Source organism: Hevea brasiliensis, chromosome 12 (genome assembly GCF_030052815.1).
Source record: "Hevea brasiliensis isolate MT/VB/25A 57/8 chromosome 12, ASM3005281v1, whole genome shotgun sequence".
Classification (NCBI taxonomy): domain Eukaryota; kingdom Viridiplantae; phylum Streptophyta; class Magnoliopsida; order Malpighiales; family Euphorbiaceae; genus Hevea; species Hevea brasiliensis.
The window spans coordinates 969376-990694 of NC_079504.1; the positions used below are offsets into that span (position 1 = coordinate 969376).

The window sequence follows — 21319 nt, forward strand, 5'->3', positions numbered from 1 at the left end:
TTTTTTTTATTGAATTAGTCGCATAAAATAATCAAAATGCATTTAATTGAAATTAAAAAAAAATAAATTAAATCAATTTAATTTAATTTATAGATTAAAATAAAAAATTACTTATTTTAATAATGAGAAATTTTCTTTCGCTCTTTTCGCTCTATTCTTTTTAATTTTTTTATTTTATACTCGTTAAATAACTATCAACGAAATTTTCTCATTGACTATATTGTTTCTGATGAACATATTTTATGTTTTAGTGGATATCTTATTTTCATGATTATAATATAAAATTCATAAAAAAAAAACGAACAATAACTAAAAATTGCTCTACATTGGAGTACTAATTAATCAGTTTGTTAATTGTACTAACGAGTTATATTATCAGATTCTCATGCAAACAAGGATGGAAACAAGTAGGGTATTCACAGAAATCACCATACTCAAATTTGAACTTAATTAATATTTTTATAAGTTGAATTTATTTCGGTCTCGATTAAAATTTATTCTCAACTATCTAATTTCATTCTAAACTCTATTATTATTACTTGAAAAATATATAAATTCATTTAATTTTATATATTTTAATTAATAACTTACATAAAAAATAATTTTAATTAATCATTTATATTTTAAAATTTAATAATTTAGCAAAATATTTTAATTTTATTTTATATAAACAATATATTAAAATTTATTATTATTATTAAAAATATATATATTTTATATTTAATTAAATATTTATATAAATTAGTTTTGGTAATAGATGACCAACATGTAAAACATAAATTCAACCCGAATATGTTACAGATATTAAATTTTAAATACGAATTTGTTTCAAACATAATTATATACTATTTAAACATATCTTATTAGGCTTTGATTAGATGAAATACTGCAACAAATCGACCCGTTGTCATCTTTATATGCACACGCAAAGTAGATTTATTAATAAAAAATGGATTTTAAATATAAACTTGGGTTAACATTTATAATATATGCGAAACATTAAAATATATATATATATGGATAAATTTTGACAATTGTTTCTCAATATATTTAATTGTAACATTACAATATCTCGGCTTAAAAATGTAACATAAAATCCCATTAACTTTTAAATTTTGCACAGTAAAATCCCTCTAACATTAAATTACCAATTTTTTAGTTAGACGCTGACTTGGACAGTTTTAGTATAAAGCTTTCTCAGTATTTCTCTTTTCTCTCTCAAGCCATATGTAAATTAAATAATTTTTTCTCTATAAACATAATAAATTTTCACGTGTAGATGGAATAATTTTATGCTTTGCATAAGAGATGCGAGAAAAATATTGACTAAGCTCCATGCGGGAGCTGTTCACGTCAGTTTCTAACTAAAAAATTAGTGATTGAAAGTCAGAGTGATTTTATTGTGTAAAATTTAAAAGTTTATGAGTTTTTTTTGTTACATTTTAAAGTTAAAGTACTACAATGTTTTTATGTTACATTCTAAAGTTAAATGACTATAGTATTACAACTATATAAGTTTAGGGACAGTTGTTAAAATTTATATATATATATATATATATATATATTAGGGGTGGCAATTTTGGACACGACACGAAAATATAGGATTTGGGTTAGGCTTATTTATGTTCATGTCGAATTCGTGTCGACCCATTTATGACACGATTATAATCATGTTGTATCACGGGTTAACCCGTTAACCCGACTTGACATGTTTATGACACGATTTAATATTCGTGTTACGTGTTGATCCGTGACCTACTAACCCATTTGACTCATGGACCCACTTATGTAACGTATTAAATGGGTTAAGTCGTGTCAAATTATGTTAAATGGATTATTTTGTGTTAAATGGGTCGTGTCGTGTTGAATCCACTTAATACAATTTAATATTAATTGTGTCGTGTCGTGTAACTTGTATAATAGAAGTGATGTGTTCGTGTTTAAATTTTTGACACGATTTCTTAATCGTGTCGTATTCATGTCCACCTTAATCGTATTCGTGTCGCGTGTTGACACGACACAAACATGACCCATCAATCCGAATTGCCACCTCTAATATATATATATATATATATATATATATATATATATATATATATATATATATATATATATATATATATATATATATTTGCATGAAAATGGGTTTTGTTATTTGCATATAAATGGATCAATGAGAAAAAAATTATAAAAAAATTAATGTGATTGTCCATTTAGCTTAAAATTTAAATTTACATAATAAGATGTGATTTAATTAAAATTATCAAAATTTAGTATAAAATGAAAAACCTATATTTGAATAATGAAATATTACTGTTAGTTTGTTAAAAATTTGAATAATAAAGTAACTAATTCTCAAAGGAGATATATAAAAATATATCTTTATTTCCTTAAAAACTAATTTGATTAGCTAATAATTTAGGATAACGTATTAAATACTGAGTATATCACTTTTAATTAAATAATTATAAAAACTGACTAACTGAATAATCTATCAGATAATTAAAGGTAAGTAAATTAAAAATTACACTCGAAAAGTAAATGAGATATCTTAAAAATAAAAGACTAATAAAATAAAAAATAAATAGACTGCTGGAGTTTAATTTGATTATTTGACTGAGTTGTTTGAAATTTAGACAGCAATATCTCATCTAATAAATTGTACACAACCATTTTTATCCATTATCTATTAATTTCCTTTGATATTTATTCATAATCTTGCTTTTAATTAATTAAATAAATGAAATAAAATTAATTAAATTACTTTTAAAAAAATTAATTTAATGAATTAAGGCCTAAACAAAAAAAATTATTTTTTTAATGTAAACAACCTTACACAAGAATTTTAGAAAAATTCGTATTTTATCATTTGTAAAATGATAATTAGACATTTGAGTTTGTGGTAAACTAAAGATTTCGCAAGCTTTCGATATCCAGTGCTTTTAATTTATTTAGAATAAATCAATTATAATAAAAAAATTAATTAAATTCTCATTTAATTATTTTTTTATAATAAAAATTTTATAAATTAAAAATTGAATTTTTTATTTTAAATATGAAAATTAATGAAAAATAATTAAATTAAATTTTTATAAAATTTACATTCCAAACAAGAGGTAATTAAAAAAAAAAAAACTGTTCAGTAAATGATTCTAAAACATATATTAATGTTTAATTTAGATAAAAGATAGGTATTATAACGGTCAGGCTCCAACCACTAAATAAATTATCCGCTTTGGCCATAAGCCTAATAGTTTTGTTCCATAGGTAGAATGGAGAACTTCCTAGGAGGTCACCTATCATTGAATTTCTCTCAAGCGAGCACGCTTAATCCTGAACTTCTTCAAACTCTCTAAGCCATTCAACAAAAAAACGCCTCTAGTGATTAGTTTTCCAATTTTATATATTATTACTTTTTGAACCAAAGACCATCTCCGTGCTTTGCCGATACGGCATTTGCCTATGAAACTTTTCTCTCCCTTTTCGAGACTCAGCGCCCTCACTGAAATTTTCTCCATCAACGCCCAAGATGACACATGAGCGGCTCTGTTACTAATTATAACGGTCATACTCTAAACATTAGAGGAATTGTCCGCTTTGAACTTAAGCCTCACAGTTTTCTCTCATAGGTGAAATTGAAAACTTCTCAGGAGGTCACCCATCTTAGGATTTTTCTCAAATGAGCACGCTTAACTCTGGAGTTATTCCAACTCTCCAGGTCATCCCACTAAAAGGCGTCTCTAATAGTGAATTGACCATTTTGCCCTTTAGTGGTCTGATCCTTTTTTTTCCATAGCATTAAATTGCTTCCGGAACTTTGATTCAATTTTTTGAGTTGGGTCTCTATTCTTTTATGTAGCTTTCATAATATCATTAGCTTCGCAATAATCCTTAGGCCTGTAGTGCCATAGGGTCACACTCGAAAATAAGGCAGCGATTGAGCTTGCAGTCACTTCGTGGTTCGGTCACCCATCGCTGTGGTCTTGACTCATTTAATCCATTATGCATTATTTTCTTTATTTATATTTAATCTTCATGGAATGGTTTTTTATTCATGACTTTTCTAAATGACTTAAATATGGTTTTACACATACCAACTGTTCGAACGGACACTGATCACCGAAACAGTGAAATGTATGGAACTACTGAACATAGAGATGTTATAGGTATAAACATGACTTGTTGATTAAAAAATTAACTTATTTTGGAATTCACTGTTTCCATTAACCAGAGCTACGAACTTAATCTGGTCTCAAGATTTTCCTACAGTTTCAATTCATATCTTTTTAATTAAATTTAATGATTTTTTTAAATAAAAATTTTAATTTTTCCTAAAACTAGGTTGATCATTTCTAATTTAGTTTAAATATAATTCAATCATATTCAAATTACATAAAACTAACTACCTATTGGATATATTTGCTTCGAAATGAAACAATTAGAATTAAGCCGATCAACTGAATTGTGTATCATCCATATAGGAGATCTCTGTATAACAATAATAATAATAATAATAATAATAATAATAATAATAATAATAATATGCAAATAGGGTGTGTAGTTTTCGGTTTAAACCGAAAAACCGAACCGAACCGATTAATTCGGTTCAATCGGTTCGGTTTTAAAATTTAATAAGTTCGGTTCGGTTTATAATTTTGATAATTTCGGTTAATCGATTCGGTTATTTTCATAAAAAAATCAAAAAAACCGAACCGAACCGAAATTATTAATATATATAAGAAATAAAAAAATCGAATCAAATTGAATCGAACCGAATCGAATCGAACCGAAATAAAAAAACCGAACTGAACCTAAAGATTTTTGAGTTTTGATTTCTAATTTTTTTTTGTTTTTATGTTTTTATTATTTAGATTTAATGTTAAAAATATAAAATTTTATAAATTTCGGTTTGATCGGTTTAAAACCAAACCGAACCGAAATTTATCGGTTCGATTCGATTCGATTTTCTTTTATCAATCGGTTAGGTTCGGTTTTAAAAATTTTCGATTTTCAATTTTTGGTTTTATCGGTTCGGTTCGGTTCGAAACCGAACCGACCATTTGCACACCCCTATATGCAAATGAGTTAACTCATTTATTGGTATGAGCCTTTAAATTTTTTTATATAATATTTTGTCTTAAGAAGTTTTTGTTTTATAGTTTTTACGCTTAATATTTTAAGTTTTTAAGTTGAGCTTAATAGGAGACTTATTGGTCTTGGGTTAATTTTGAACTTGATATGTTAAATTTTTCTTGAATTTATTAATAAAATTATTAATTTTAAAAAGTAATAATCACATGTATGTCTGATTGTATAAAAATCAGAATTATGGCAATTTTATCACTTTTAAATATTTTTTTAAAAGAAAGAAAATTGAAATTAAAAATCTATCACCGCATTATATCAAAACACATGAGATATAATTAATAAATCAATAATTTATGAATAAATTAATATAAAGTAGAAAGAATCGATCAATGTGCGGTGGGAGGAGGGAGAAGAACAAAATTAACCATTGCATTCCATCCGCAAAGAAATTATGCTGTCCATTGCGAAAGCGTGGAGGACGAGTAAACAGAAACAGCGACACATGAAATGACAAAAACACCCATGATTATTGCACCGACATACCCATAACATATAAAAACGCAAGGATATTTTAGTCAGGAGAAAATTCAAAAACCATAATTGAAAGTTCCTAATTTACTATATGACGAGAAATCATAACTGACGTCCTACTACCAATAGCCGGTCCTTTGACACTGCTGCCCTAATCCACATCTCGCACGTTTACACACAAATTGAAATTTCAAAGTTGCGCATATATTAGTAATTTTATTGATTAACTAGGGTTTGGAAGCTAATTTGGAAATGGCGAAGCTGAGGCACTCAAGGATACAAGCAAGGAAATGGTCGACATTGTCGCTGGTATTGACGATGCTATTTATGCTAACGGTGGTTCTATTGATGCTTTTGGCTCTGGGAATCTTCTCTCTTCCTATAAGCAGCGCCGATGCTCCTCCCAATGATCTCACTACTTCCTATCGGCGTATGGCAGTTGAAAGGTGTTTATCTTTTGTTTTTTTGTTTCCTATTACCCTACAGAATTAGTAATCGTTTTATTTTATATTAATTGACAAATCTATTGTGCTCCTTTGATTTTTTTTTTTAATTTTTCTTGTTTAACTTTTTTGGCGGGATTTTTGACGCAGAGATGGTGATGGTTTGGGTAAGAGAGGAGAGCAGTGGACTGAAATTATTTCTTGGGAGCCTCGAGCATTTCTTTATCACAATTTCTTGGTTAGTCTCTATATTTTTTAATTATTTTTTCGGTTTGAAAATAAAAATTCATCTGGAATCTGTTTCTCAATTAGATCAGTAACTGTATATGAGCTTTTTGTGCTTTGTTGAAATCGTCAGTCAGCAATTACGTGGCATATTTGTATGTTTGTGATAGTGTTGTTTTGTAAAGTTTTGTTTTCTGCCAAGTTTTAACTTATAAGAAACTATTCAATTATGTAAAACCAGGCCGAATGCATAATTCGGCATATCTCATGCAATATGATATTGATATTTCACCAAGGCTATGAACAAATTTTTACAGATCTCCCTCCCTTGGCTAACATTATCAAGAATAATATAATTATAGATTTTCTTTAATGCTTGAATTAGTAGGTGTGGCCTCTACTTGATAACTCATTTGAAGTGTTGTGCATTTTGGACTTGTATGGCACTCTAAATTGCTGCTATTATATTAACTAATTAAGATGCAAAAAAATAAAATAAAAAAAAAAGAAAACTGACATACACATGGTTATGCACTTATGATTTAGGGTGCAGATATCATTTCCTAGGATGTATATTCCATTTTTGAAGCTTTAGCTATAACATCCTTACAAGGAAATTAGAACCAGTAGTTGGCTGAGTACCTCCATGTTTCTGTAAATAATATAATAGTTATATATTTGTCAGATAAATCATGCTTATGATTCATCTTCATCTGGCATTTAACTTGTTCTATCATGGTAAATCTGTTATGCTGTAGAATTGAGCAGACAAGCTCCTTTTAGTTGGTTGTGAGTTTCTGTTATATATCAATTGAAGTGCTTCTTGGGCATATACTTGATGGAAGCATAATTTGATTGTCATTAATATCTTGACTTTCTATGCTAACGTGAACAGTCAAAAGAAGAATGTGAGCACCTAATAGCTCTGGCTAAACCACACATGACAAAGTCAACTGTGGTAGATAGCAAGACAGGTAAAAGTAAAGATAGCAGGTATGCATTTTATTACCATCTCCACTTTTTCATAGAATGGATGAATTATGGGAGTATGCACTGCCTTCAAGGGTTTTTCAAAGACACAGCTCACTTGTAATTGGATTGTTTTGATAGAAATCTCATAGGACTGTGAACAGCCATAGTCTTCTTAATTTTACATGCTAAATTAATTTGTAGACTCTTAATTGCAGGGTTCGTACGAGTTCTGGAATGTTTCTGAGGAGAGGACAAGATAAACTTATCAAGAGCATTGAAAAGAGGGTAGCAGACTTCTCTTTCATTCCTGTAGGTATGACATTCAAAAATTTCAGATCAAATATCTAAAATTGGTTTGATTTGAAACAATAAGCTTAGGATGTTAGACCAGGAGTATCTTATATGCTGATTAAGCACATTATGTTTTGCATGTTTGATCCAGTAGTTCAGTTTATCTGCTGCATTTTGAAATATTTTGTTACAAGAAATGTTTCAACCTCTTTTCCAAAGAAAATGAATTCCCAACATTTAAAACTTTTTGCTAAATCCTCTGCTGGGGGCAGGCAATAAGCAAACTGCCTGCTCAAACCACCTTCTCAACTATATGCAATCTTAACCTTTCATCATATATTTTTATTACCTGCATGAAATGACTATTTTTAAGTTATATAAACTGTTTTATCATGGAGGTTGTAAAAAAGTATTTTGAATATACTAGGTTGTGGTTTCTCTTTGCCCTTGATTATAGCTGTCATTTGTGAGCTCTAATCTACATTTTAGGTATGTTTTCTATGAATAGGATATTTAAACCACTGGCAAGTAGAACACTAGTAATGAATATGTGTAATGGATCACTTTCTACTGTTCTCTGAACTATAACAAGTTTTACCTTATGATCTACAGAGCATGGAGAAGGGCTGCAGGTTCTTCACTATGAAGTTGGACAGAAGTATGAGGCTCACTATGATTATTTTCTTGATGAGTTCAACACTAAGAATGGGGGCCAACGGACAGCAACTGTTCTAATGTATCTGTAAGATATCTCCTTGGCTGTCATGGTATTAAATTTGTGTTTGCATGCCTTGGAGCAATACTTACATATTCATCTTTACCTGTTCTTTCTGTCCTGATGCAGGTCAGATGTTGAGGAAGGGGGTGAGACAGTGTTTCCTGCAGCAAAGGGAAACATCACCTCTGTGCCATGGTGGAATGAGTTGTCTGAATGTGGCAAGCAGGGCCTTTCAGTGAAACCCAAAATGGGTAATGCATTGCTATTTTGGAGCACAAGGCCTGATGCAACTCTAGATCCTTCAAGTTTGCACGGTGGTTGTCCTGTGATTATAGGCAACAAGTGGTCAGCTACAAAGTGGATGCATCTAGGGGAGTACAAGGTCTGAGCCATTATTAGTAAAGGTATTTCTCAATTCTTGAACGATTAATAAATGGTATACGAAGTTGATTGCTTTTTTATTTTTTCAATTTAATGTTCCATGTCATAATGTGGTTTATTGTAAATAAACATGAAATTCTCTTAGGCTGTTAGAATTGGCATTGGCAACCTGACAGAAGAATGCATGTTTAGGCTATTGATGAAATTTGATATTTTGGACAGTGTTTAATTTTTAAATTTTTTTGGTAGAGGGTGTTGCATTAGATGAAAATTGAAATGATGGCAAATTGGCAATCAATAAAAAGTAGGAATGCTAGTTGAACTAGTTCTTAAACAGCTTCACTACATGTGAAGGCCCCTGATTATGTTGCTCTAAATTTGCTTCATCTATTGTATCTGTAGAAGTGTACATATGTTGACCGTCATGCATTGCAATGGATAAATAACCTACTATGTGTTGCTTGTCAATTTCTGTTACAAACAGTATCTTATGGGCTAATTTTCACTTACCATCCTTGAACTTTAGTGGTTATTTCAGTAATGCCTTTGAACTTCAATTTGTATCACAAAAATCCTCGAATTTTATTTATCACTACATAAATTTCCTTAGGCCTTTTTCGATAGAATCTCAGGTAAAATGCTGACGTGAACGTGCCAAGCTTAATATATAACAGAAAAAAAATGTCTCTCTCTATTCTAGCTAGGTACAACCCTCTCTCTACTGCTTCCGAGCTCTCCCATCTCAACACCACCCAGATCGCCATCGCAGGTGCCACCGCCGCTGCCGCCCTCCTTATACTTGGTGCCACTGGTCTCATGTCCTTCTACCGCTTCATCCCTCTCCCTGTTGTCCATGGCGTTCAACTCTTCTAGGGACTTTCTTTCGCCTTCTCCGCTATCAAGTACATTCAATACAATCAAGATTTTGTTACTTCCAAATCTACCACTCCTGGGTCTTGGCTTGGTCTTGACGGTCCCATTCTTGCTATTTCTGCTCTTCTGTTTCTAATTCTCACCAACGGCTTTGGTGGTGATAATCACACAATCGACGACAATGATACCAATTCGTTGGCCTGCTCTCAGTGACGGGTGAGTAAAAGGTTGTGGGTTTTGTCAGCAATTCCTTCTGCTCTTATAGTGTTCTTATTTGGGTTAGTGTTATGTTTCATTTGCGATCCTTCCATCATTAATGATCTGAAATTTGGTCCATCAAGAATCCAGCTGCTGAAAATTACATAGGAAGATTGGAAAATTGGTTTCTTGAGAGGGGCAATCCTACAAATTCCACTGTCCATATTGAATTCTGTAATTGCAGTGTGTAAACTATCCACTTATTTGTTCCCAGATCACGAATTGTCAACGACAAAAGTTTCTGTTAGTTTTGGAGTGATGAATTTGGTGGGTTGCTGGTTTGGGGCCATGCCTGTGTGCCATGAAGCAGGTGGGCTAGCAGGGCAGTGCAGGTGTGGAGGCAGGAGTGGTGCATCAGCGGTTTTTCTGGGGATAGGGAAGTTAGCGACTGGATTGGTGTTTGGAAACTCTTTTGTGTAGATTTTGAATCAATTCCCAATGGGAATTCTTGGAGTGCTCTTGTTGTTTGTAGGGATTGAGTTGGCTATGGCATCTAAAGACATGAACACAAAAGAGCAATCTTTTGTGATGTTGGTTTGTGCTGCTGTTTCGTTAACTGGGTCTAGTGCTACATTGGTTTTGGGTGTGGGATTTGGGTTCATCTGTTGCTAAAATTGAGAAGCATAGAGCGTTCTTGTTTTGGGTTTTCCAGGTGTAGCTCTAAATCTTCTGCTGATGAGGAATCTGCCCTCATTCCTTCATATTAGCTTGCGAAGTAATGGAAATTGAAGTGATCAAATGAAACATTTTTTTTGTTATAAATCTAGCTTGGCACGTATACATCAGCATCTCGCCTGAGATTCTATCAGAAAATGGCTTGGCACGTACACGTCAGCATCTCGCGTGAGATTCTATTGGAAAACGGCCTTAGGGACTTTACGTATGATAAATTAAAGTTTGAGGATTTTGGTGATATAAATTGAAGTTCAAGGACATTACTAAAATAACCACTAAAGTTCAAAGACGATGGATAAAATTTAGTCATGTCTTATAAGCTTGCTGTTTGGAAGCTGCTTTATTGAACTAATTATGGATCATGACTTTCGTCAATAAAATTTGTCAAGCATAGTTATTATTACAATTATTTTAGAGTGGAGAAAGCGAATCATATAGTCGACCTTAAATTTTTGAGATAAGGGCTTAGTTGAGTTGAGTTGAGTATAGTTATTATTACAATTATTTTAATCTTTTTTCCTCAGCAGGATAGGCGAACAAGTATCATGTGGATCATTTGTGCTGGCATATATGGTGAATGTCCAGACACAGAGTGGCACATTCCTGATCCCTCAACGGTAGAAATAGCATAGAAAAGTTTTACAATTTAGGCATAGCGATTTTATTTTATTTTAATTTTGTTTCTTATTTCATGGGCCCGTTTTAGCCTTCTAACTGGGATTTAGGTCGTAAGTTGTTACTTGGTGGTCCAAAACAGATATGTTTTTTCTTCTTGTACTTACAAATTTAGTTGGGTATAACGAGGGGATGTCTTCTGGGCAAAGCTTCACTCCCAATAGGTAAATTGTGAACGAACAAAATAATTGCTGGATTATAAGTCGTCAGACTTTTCTTCACCAGGGATGCCCGCGTATTTTTCAGTTGTTGGAAGCCTGGTGCCTAGAATTAATTAGAACCGACATCGAGTGAAATATGCCAAGAAGCAAAAAAAAAAAAAAGGTGTAGGATTTCGTGTAAGGGGAGACCGGGGAACGGCCTAGCAATTCATGGCCCAAACCTAAAATATAATAATGCCAAAAAAAGGAATGGTTTTTTAAGATTTAAAAATTTTAAATTTGTATATAGAAGATTTTGTAATTTTTTTCAAAATAGAGTTTTTAGAGAATTTAGAAATTTTTATTTTTATTTTTATTTTTAACTCGTTAAATCAGTGGTTTCAAAGCAATTTCCCCTGAAAAAAATAACGTTTTCCCCTATAAAAGGAAATTTTCTTTTTTTTTAATATATATATATAAAAGTTATTTTTTAAGTATGTTTATTATTATGATAATTTTTATCTATTATAATATAATAAATATATCTCCTTGGCAGGCTTGGCTCAATAAAAGGAGTTATTACAGTTTAATATAAAAGTTAAAATCCCAAAGCACCAAGTGAGTCCACATGTAAATCTTGATGTAGATGAACGCATCATTCATGGACCCACGCCCAGCTGCAGGTCAAAACTGCAATGAGGCATAAGTTTAACATGCTAGAAAGATGTTAGAATCCGCTTATTGCAATTATTTATGGGCATCTATGATTCGGTGTCATTGTACGCCATCAAAATTAAATCTCTCTAAACAATTTTAAAAATATTGGATATATAAATTAATTGTTAATTTTTATTAAATAATTGAGTAACGTTTTTATAATTTAAATAAATTAAAAAAAATTAAATATATAAATTAATCCTTACAATTTCAAATATTTAATGTGTATCTATGGTTATTCATTGGTGCGGCTCTTACCTCCTAAAAGGACCGAGATAATGGGAACGTAAAGGAAGTTGTCGCGACTCGCGAGTCTTGTGTTAGCCCGTGCTGGCCGCCAAATGGCTACAACAATCATAAAGAACCTTCTCCGCACTTTCCTTCATTTACCTACTTTCCTCCTCCTCCTCGTCCTTTTTTTTTTTTTTTTAATGACCTATTCACATTCTGATAAATAATGAATATTTTTTTGGATAACATAAATAATGAATATCAACCAAGTGACTCATTGCTAGATTTATTTTATAATTTTATTATTTTACATTCATTTTTTATATATAAGATATGAGATAGGTGTTTTATCCGCATGCTTAGTAAATATCTTTCTTATTCTAGGCTGGTTCAATTCTGCCAAAAATTATAATTGAATTGAAAAGCCTTCAATTTTAATATGAGTTTTAATTTTCAATCAATTGGATTTTGATAAATTCAATTGGTATTTTCTTTTCAAAATTTCAATTTTAATATAAAGTCAGATTAATTAATTTTTATTAAATTTAAATTATATTTCAATAAATACATATTCAATTAATTTTAATTAAATTAATTTTGTTCAATTTTAATTTTAAATCAAACCGAGATTAAATCTATCTTATTAGGCATAATTTCAATTCTTTTATTGCTAAAATATAGGAAAGCCTTGGCCGCCAATACGTATATGTATATCCGTGATCAAATAGCGAACCGGAGCGAGTTCGTTTCTTAAACAATTTCCCCATTTTACGCCCCTACGGTTGAACACTGGAACTGGAGCTGAAACTGAGCCTCTTTCATAGACAAGTACTATTCTGGCATTATCAGATCTCTCGTCTTGCTTTTACATTTTAACTTCGCGTCGACAAGCTCATAACTTTATTATTAAGGTTTCAATTCTGCTCAACCTTACTGAATTCCTTCTTTTGGATCCAGTAAGGCACTGATTTGTCCTTGATTTCATTCGTTTGGAGATTTTAGACGTCCAAATCGCTTCTGGTTTTAACTTCCTCCTGTTTTTTGATCAATCAGATTGGACTTGAAAGATGGGAGCTGCAGAGAAGAGTTTTGACGTGGAGGAGGGAACTCTTGAGATTGGAATGGGTAAGTTTTTGCATGGTCTTCTTCAATCGAGCTGCTTTTCTGAAGATTTTGAGTTCTTCCACTCTTAAATATGATTTTGATATTGGGTTATTTTTTGTTCTAAAAAAGCTTCAGTCTTGTTTCTTATAGAATATTCATCATAACTCACAAGTTCTCCTTTTGCAGAGTATAGAACCGTCTCTGGTGTTGCTGGACCGCTGGTTATTCTCGACAAAGTCAAGGTTATGTTCTTTATGTGCTATCTTCTTCTGTGATCGTTGTGATTAAAGTTGCAATGAATCTACATGGTTATATTGTTTCATATTCTTTCAAATGTTTCAGGGTCCAAAATACCAGGAGATTGTCAATATTCGCTTGGGAGATGGAACGACTCGGCGTGGCCAGGTCTTAGAAGTTGATGGGGAGAAAGCTGTCGTGCAGGTGTATTGTTTTCTGCTGTTGTAAGCTTGTGTGTTTGTGTGTGCCTACCAGGCTAAAGTTATTTGTCATTTATCATGTGTTTCGCCTCACTGCATTTCATTGCTTTAGCTGTCTCAATTTTTTTTTTTGAATAGTATTTCTGTCCGGTTATCAAGAAAGCCCTAGAAGCGTTGGAGGAGCTGCCCCTCCTTATTTTCTTCCTTTGCTTTGATATAAAAATCAATTGTTAATTGAACATGATTTCAATGAGTATAACTAATTTAACATTTAGTTTTCTCTTGTTTTATTCTCAAATTTCAATTGATCGAGTATAATTTGCACCTAGATCATGGGCTTCTCTCTAAACTTATTTGGTTAATAGAGTGTGGCCTGAGCAAGGTGCATAAAGAATTGAGGAAAGTAAAGAGAACTGAAAAGATGGGATTCACTAGCGACCAGTGGATGATGCGATTTAGTGTTGCTTTTCCCCCCTTCTGATTCCATCTCACGCTTATATTCTCTCTTTTCCTCTAATATTGGTTTTTTTTTTCTTTTTTTCTCTTTGGCTGTTATTTTTAATTTTTATCTTACACTTGGATCTGGGCCGGCTATATTTCTGGTTCTGCAGCCTTGAGTGGAGGAGCATAAATCAATAGCAGTTAATTAGCAGCATACTCATTTCATTTAGAATCAAGTTCATTCTCTCCATAATTTGTGTCCACATATTTCATATTTGACGTAGAGTCAAAGATCACTCTTTAGATGCTTTTACATAGAACCAAGTGTGGATTTTTATGTTGATTTCTTTTTTTGTTGTGCAATTGCAAAATACAACACCTAGACTTTCAGTGTGGCTTATATCTATTTGTTTGATTGAAGGCTGCTGCTCAACAAGCTTTCAGAAACTTTAGAGTCTAGACCATTAGAATTGATTAGTCCTATGATTTAATTTTAATGTCAACAATCGGGTTCTGTTTTTCCCGTTTTGCAGGTTTTTGAAGGAACATCTGGTATTGACAACAAATACACAACTGTGCAATTCACAGGAGAGGTACAAAGCTTTCTTTCTTTGTGGATTTAGTTTGGTACAGTTATTTGGGTGTTCAACTGTTTGTTGAGACATCTTGATAAACCTGTGAGCGGCCACACTTCAATATGTTCAAAATACAAGAATCTTTGAAAACCCACAATGTTAGTGATTTGATCAGTGCTTGGATAGATGGTATACCTGGAGTGTTGATCAAAGGAAATGTGCTTTATTTTTTTCTTGGACACATTGGGAATGCAATCTACTCAATGAAATTAAATACATTTTTCAGATACAATTTTTGCTATACACCCTTTTGATGTTATTGTTGAGAATAAGAGGTTTTCCAGTTTTTCAACAGGAAAATTTTGAATTTTATTCTCTATAAGGGGGGAACTCGTTGAGATCTTTCAAAATTTCAATAAATTATTTTCATGGATAAACTATTTAGGACTTTTGTAGGAGCAAGATTTTGTACATTGAGAAGCTTACTTCATTCTTTTTAACTTATTTTATTTAGGATTTCTGTATATTTCCATGGCATTTTTAATAAGGTTGTTCTTCTAGTTGTAGTATCATTTAGGGTTTAGTTTAAAATTCTCGCCAAGGAAGGTAAATCTTCATGGTATATGTGCCTTCTTCTTACACACCTTGGCATCTGTCTCTCTTGTTTCATATGCATATGTCCCATTGGTTTATACACATTGAAAATTTTGATTGTTTTACTTAATTAATATCATATTTCATTTTTTTAGTGCTATCATATCTCTTATGGTGTTTATTCTGCAGGTTTTGAAAACTCCTGTATCGTTGGACATGCTTGGTCGGATATTTAATGGTTCCGGAAAACCCATTGATAATGGTCCTCCAATTTTGCCTGAGGCTTATCTAGACATTTCCGGTGAGACATATTACAGATTTTAGGTTATTTGCACTCAGTGGATGCTGGAAACTCTATTTTATTTTTGGTCCTGATTACAACCCATTGGTTGTCATTCTCAGGAAGCTCCATCAACCCCAGTGAAAGAACCTATCCTGAAGAAATGATACAAACAGGAATCTCTACCATTGATGTCATGAATTCAATTGCCCGTGGTCAGAAGATTCCACTTTTTTCTGCTGCTGGTCTTCCTCACAATGAAATAGCTGCTCAGATTTGTCGCCAGGCTGGTCTTGTTAAGAGGCTTGAAAAATCTGCACATCTTTTGGAGGTATGTCGCATCTGCTAATGCTGATAAATGATGATTCCGGAATTCAGAAATATGCTTGCGGTCGTCAATTATTCTCATTTGTTTGCTTAAAGCAAGTTTTGCATGTTTTTATGAATCTCTTTTCTCTTGACCACAATGCAATTATTTCTTTATTAATTTATCATAAAAAGTGGCAACTTACCATTTGTTCGGATCCAACCATTTATTCTACATTTCATTTCTAAATAATTCATCAGGTTGAATAGCATTCTTAGGAAGTGTGACTGTTAAGATACAATTTATGTCAGATTTGTCCTTTTAGTTAGAAATTGAGGTGGAAGAAAAATAAATTATTGTAGTTTGGATAAAAGTTATTCAAATGATACATTTTAATATGATTTTGCTTTTCCTTATTTGAGATATGGACAACAGTTGCCTTTCCTTTGCCTTATTTAGATTTCTTTTTGTGAATTTGAGAAACACATAATTGTTTTACCCAGTGCCATGACTTCTTATACAGGATGAGGAAGAGGACAATTTCGCCATCGTATTTGCAGCCATGGGTGTCAACATGGAGACAGCCCAATTTTTCAAACGTGATTTTGAAGAAAATGGGTCAATGGAGAGAGTGACCCTTTTCTTAAACTTGGTAACTTTAAATAAATTAATCTCCAACTCTTCCTTTGGCATGATGTTGTCTACCTTTACTTTGTGGAATGACAGTTACTATAAACATTCATATGCATCAATATGTTACCATTGTCCAGGCCAACGATCCCACCATTGAGCGAATTATCACCCCTCGAATTGCTCTCACAACTGCAGAATATTTAGCTTATGAATGTGGGAAGCATGTTCTGGTTATACTGACTGATATGAGTTCTTATGCTGATGCTCTTCGTGAGGTAACAAATTTTATCTTGTTAAGTGTTCCACACATGTTATGTACTTGTTTAACTAATAACCGGTGCAATAGGCTAAGAACATTTGGAACATGAAGTTGTGTCAGTTTTTCTGCCATGTTTTTACCAGACTTTCTGCAATTTACTGACTTGTCCTACTGCTGTCAATTCTGACTCCAGGTATCAGCTGCCCGAGAAGAGGTGCCTGGAAGACGTGGATATCCTGGGTATATGTATACTGATCTCGCAACAATTTATGAGCGTGCAGGGCGTATAGAAGGTCGAAAGGGCTCTATCACTCAAATTCCAATCTTAACTATGCCTAATGATGGTAATTTTTTTCATTCTCCCCAAAAAAAAAAAAAAAATTCTGCCTAGCACATCATTGCCATAATCTCCTCATTGTGTTATTGGTTGATTTTGGTCTTTGAACAGATATCACACACCCAACTCCAGATCTTACTGGTTATATTACAGAGGGTCAGATATACATTGATAGGCAACTTTATAATCGGCAGGTGAAACCTACTCTCTGTTAATTTGTAGCCATTTCTCTTCAAAAATTGCTTCTTAATCTGGCATAAAAAATTGTACCATTTATCCATATTTAGTCCACTTCATAATCATCTCAGCCAATGTGAATTGATTTTCTACCATTCCTAGGCAAGCATGGATTACTTTCTATTGTTTCAATGGTATGCATACAAAAAAAAAATATATATATTTTATTCAACCAACATTTTTTGTTAGCCCAATAAATCTTAAGTGCATGACAGTGATGTATGAGTTTGTGAATATTTGGGGCAAATTGTGAATATTTGGGCAAAATATGTGAAAGGTCTTTTGAGGACTAATCCTTTGTAATTATGGATTCTTCTTATGAGCAGATATACCCGCCTATTAATGTGCTCCCATCGCTCTCTCGACTGATGAAGGTAAGACATGTCACTTCTCCGTGCTAAGAATGCCTTCTCACTATAGTTGCCCAAGGGAATTCATTGTTAAGCTTTGTTGCTTTCAATATATCAGAGTGCTATTGGTGAGGGAATGACTCGTCGGGACCATGCTGATGTGTCCAACCAGGTGTGTGCCTCTGAGTGTGTATTATTTGACTTAATATTTTTGTTTAATTTCTGTTACCTAATCTGTCTTGATTTTGAATTTCAGTTATATGCAAATTATGCCATTGGAAAAGATGTCCAAGCAATGAAAGCTGTGGTTGGAGAAGAAGCACTTTCTTCTGAGGATTTGGTGCTCTCTCTCTCTCTCTCTCTCTCTCTCTCTCTCTTTCTCTTTATATACATGTATAATGCATTTACAAGACTTCTTTTCATGTGTACATGGCCTTAAAGTGCTCGTGTGCGACTAAGTATTAGTAAATAATAATATGTTTCTGATTTTCTGTTTCCCCCCAGCTTTATCTAGAGTTTCTGGATAAATTTGAGAGAAAATTTGTGACACAAGGTGCGTATGACACCCGTAACATCTTCCAGTCACTTGATCTTGCCTGGACACTACTTCGTATCTTCCCTCGTGAGCTTCTCCACCGAATTCCAGTGAAGACATTAGACCAGTATTACAGTCGTGACACAACAAACTGAGCTGATAGAGCTAGCGGTTTTGCGTTTCATTCATTTCAATCCATTTGCCGATAAGAATGGGCATGAGTCTGGCGATTCTTCCAACCAAGGTTCATGCTCAGCCATTTCCACTCGCAAAAAGTGGTATGGTTTCTCAACTTAAGTGCGTGGAGTTGTTTGTCTAGTTTCTATAGTTATGGAATTCTTTGATTCAAGGACTCCGAGAGCTTTTGCAAGAACTGTAATTTCACTTATTATTTAGTAATTCCGTTCTCTGTACTTTGGCCAACTGGAAATGATAGGAAGTTTGATAGAAACGCAAAAGCCCTTTGTATTAAATTTATATCCCCTCTCAAGTAGAATAAATACATGTATTGAATATGCAATCATCTTATGTGAGTTTAGACCCAGAAGCTCTCGTAAGAACATTGTCTTTCACAAGATAAAATAATTCATCAACCAATAATAATATTGCCCTTTTGTTAAAAATTCAATAATGAATATTGTTTTCTAAATCACAAAATGGACAATTAAAGATTTAAAAGAATCAATTCTTACACGTTGCATTCCATTTCTGTTCTAACTTGCATTTCGTATTTCTTTTCTCATTTTACATATCACAGCGATCCAAGTTTTGGGTAATCTTGTTCTACACAATGGGCAAGAACTATGCCCCATAAACCACTTGCCAATACATGGTAGATGGAAGGTGTGGTGGCAATGGGGCAAGCTACAAGCCGTTTCCCCCAACTGGAAGTCCTGGACGATTATTTGACAAGAACAAGAAAAATCAGACATGTTAAACTAATTATTCATCAGGTTTCAAAAAAGAGCAACGCCACATGTAAACAATATATATGCTTTTTTTAATGCAGATATATACTCTTCTTTGAAGAATTTAAGAATATAAATTATATGGGTCAAGGTAATAAAATAGAAATACCTGAAGACAAATGGAACAGGATGGTCCATTCCATAGGGTATCCACTATGTTTTCCTCAGTCAGTTTAATCTTTGGAATTTCCCGTGTCCTCCTGGGGATCTCCTTGCGCATTATATGGACAGCATCTCCCTGAACAACCGCATTCATACTGTTAAATAATTATTTGTATTAAATAATTTTGTTAAGTATAGTGACTTACAACGATAAATAGTATCATAATGAGTCACAGAACTTTCGTATATTTCATTCAATTTATGTGTTTGTTCATTATGTAATCATCACGGTACTGTAAAAATCACCTGACTTTCTTGTAGAACTTGGATGGCAGGACTAAGCCTTCGTTGTAAGAGTGTTTGTTTTAGGCGATTTGAAGCGTTTTCAATCTTGAAAAGACAAAGATTAGAACGTTAATTTGCAATTTTAAGCCACCGAAGTAACAAGTGTAGGTAATTGCAAGGAAGGAAGCAGAGAACTTACCAAAGAAATGAAGCACTCAATAGCATAATCGTCAGAATCCCAGAAAGCAAATGACGCTTTAAAGATCTCAGCAGAGAGCACACACCCCATAATGGTTCCAATTGTGGCGCCATGAAGAAAGCTACTCTTGCTTTTTACTCCAACCAGAGCTCCGGAAATGGCTCCCAGTGTTGTGCCAACTATATAAAACAGGAAGGTTTGAGCGTCAAATTCCAGACCTTTAGCAAAAAATTAATTCATAGGAGAAGCAACAGTTGTCAACAAGTTGAGGGCTATTTCGATTAGTGTTCAAAGTTGCACAGAGAAAATCATTGATTCGTCAAAAGTGGCTCCATTTGCAAGCAAGTTGGAGAACAACCTTATTTTAAAATATCCCAAAAAGAAGTGTTAACGCAATCTCTTTACTTAATTAGCTACCATAGACCACATGGGTTATTGTTAAACTTGGTTTGGTTCGGATCAAAATCACAATTTCAACTAATTAATTTAAGACTGATTTCAATCAAGCCGGTTCATATCAATTTCAATTTGGTTTGGGGTCAAAACCACACCATTGCTATTTCTAGATGACTAGACTAGTCTTGTTTCGACACAAAGAATTCCTTTTCTTTACGTAATTTTGTTACCTAAAGTTACAAGCAACACTAAAATTCCACGAATCTTTCATCTCTAGAGCTTGCCTGATGCTACATATCATCTCTAGCTAACGACATGGATTACCTTTCATTAACACTCTCAATCTTTACCAGAGGAAGAAACAAGAAAGACGCAAGAAGAAAGGACTCACCTACTGCGAATATGAATGCAGAGATTGCCAAAAACAAGCTACAAGAAATTGCAGAAATCCATACAGCGAAAGAAGAAGAAAAAGACGCATAAATCTCCATGTGCTAGCTGGTCTAGATCATATCAGAATAACACTTGCAGGTGAAAACAATAAAAAATGGAATTAAAAAGGGAGAGGCTAAGCGAGAGAGAAGGTATGGGGAGCAAAACAAAGGATACAAAGCAAAACATGCATATTTATATACAATGGAAGAAACCAAGTATAGAAGAAGCAGCAGCCACAACGAGAAAAACTGACCCAAATTCCGTTGGGCATAATCAACTTGTTTTTGAAGTTTAATTAGACGTGAACAATTATAACACTCCAGTCCTTTTCTCAGCCAATCACAAGTTGAGGACCAAGTTTGACAAGTTGTTTATTAACAGCTTGGAAGTCTAAGAACCTCTTAGCTCTCCATTTGTTTTGAAAATTCTATTTCTAATTGCTGAATATCATCCAAATAAGACTTTTTTTTCTTACTCCATGCCCATTTTCCAAGAACTAGGTATAAATAAATATATATAAATTGGGTTGTTACTTGTAATTGAGTAATCAAGACTAATACATAAATATATGAAATTTACATGTAAATCATGTATTTTGTACATTAATTCACGATGAATTGAGTAAAT

The 21319-nt window shown here is 32.9% G+C and overlaps 3 protein-coding genes and 1 pseudogene across 7 annotated transcripts; 3 read left to right on the forward strand and 1 right to left on the reverse strand.

The window, feature by feature from the left end:
- Window positions 1-5709: 5709 nt before the first annotated feature.
- LOC110632177 (probable prolyl 4-hydroxylase 3) lies at window positions 5710-13552 on the forward strand. Of its 3 annotated transcripts, XR_002490630.2 has the most exons (8): window positions 5710-6065; window positions 6213-6300; window positions 7183-7280; window positions 7475-7572; window positions 8163-8292; window positions 8395-8672; window positions 13272-13343; window positions 13509-13552. XR_002490630.2 is itself a non-coding variant. In XM_021780300.2 (7 exons), exons 1-6 carry the CDS (start codon window positions 5872-5874, stop codon window positions 8654-8656), a joined length of 870 nt encoding a protein of 289 aa, XP_021635992.2. In that variant the 5' UTR covers window positions 5710-5871; the 3' UTR covers window positions 8657-8672; window positions 10980-11351. The 3 variants fall into 3 exon arrangements, 2 of the variants coding, with proteins under 2 accessions (XP_021635992.2, XP_021635991.2); XM_021780300.2 differs by lacking the exons at window positions 13272-13343; window positions 13509-13552 and adding an exon at window positions 10980-11351; XM_021780299.2 differs by lacking the exons at window positions 13272-13343; window positions 13509-13552 and adding an exon at window positions 10983-11351 and having other exon boundaries at window positions 5712-6065.
- On the forward strand, window positions 8679-10973 carry LOC110632176 (molybdate transporter 2-like; annotated as a pseudogene).
- LOC110632175 (V-type proton ATPase subunit B2) lies at window positions 13054-19317 on the forward strand. Of its 3 annotated transcripts, XR_009141845.1 has the most exons (16): window positions 13054-13129; window positions 13272-13343; window positions 13509-13564; window positions 13665-13763; window positions 14734-14793; window positions 15559-15670; window positions 15772-15980; window positions 16480-16608; window positions 16727-16864; window positions 17042-17192; window positions 17297-17379; window positions 17749-17796; window positions 17891-17944; window positions 18029-18112; window positions 18277-18585; window positions 19065-19317. XR_009141845.1 is itself a non-coding variant. In XM_058130765.1 (15 exons), exons 2-15 carry the CDS (start codon window positions 13286-13288, stop codon window positions 18460-18462), a joined length of 1467 nt encoding a protein of 488 aa, XP_057986748.1. In that variant the 5' UTR covers window positions 13054-13129; window positions 13272-13285; the 3' UTR covers window positions 18463-18822. The 3 variants fall into 3 exon arrangements, 2 of the variants coding, with proteins under 2 accessions (XP_057986748.1, XP_057986749.1); XM_058130765.1 differs by lacking the exon at window positions 19065-19317 and having other exon boundaries at window positions 18277-18822; XM_058130766.1 differs by lacking the exon at window positions 19065-19317 and having other exon boundaries at window positions 13099-13174; window positions 18277-18822.
- LOC110632178 (NEP1-interacting protein-like 1) lies at window positions 18893-20937 on the reverse strand. Its single transcript, XM_021780301.2, has 5 exons — window positions 20649-20937; window positions 19862-20040; window positions 19684-19767; window positions 19385-19513; window positions 18893-19200 (listed from the first exon to the last, which is right to left on the reverse strand). Exons 1-5 carry the CDS (start codon window positions 20746-20748, stop codon window positions 19021-19023), a joined length of 672 nt encoding a protein of 223 aa, XP_021635993.2. The 5' UTR covers window positions 20749-20937; the 3' UTR covers window positions 18893-19020.
- Between the last annotated feature and the right edge of the window lie 382 nt (window positions 20938-21319).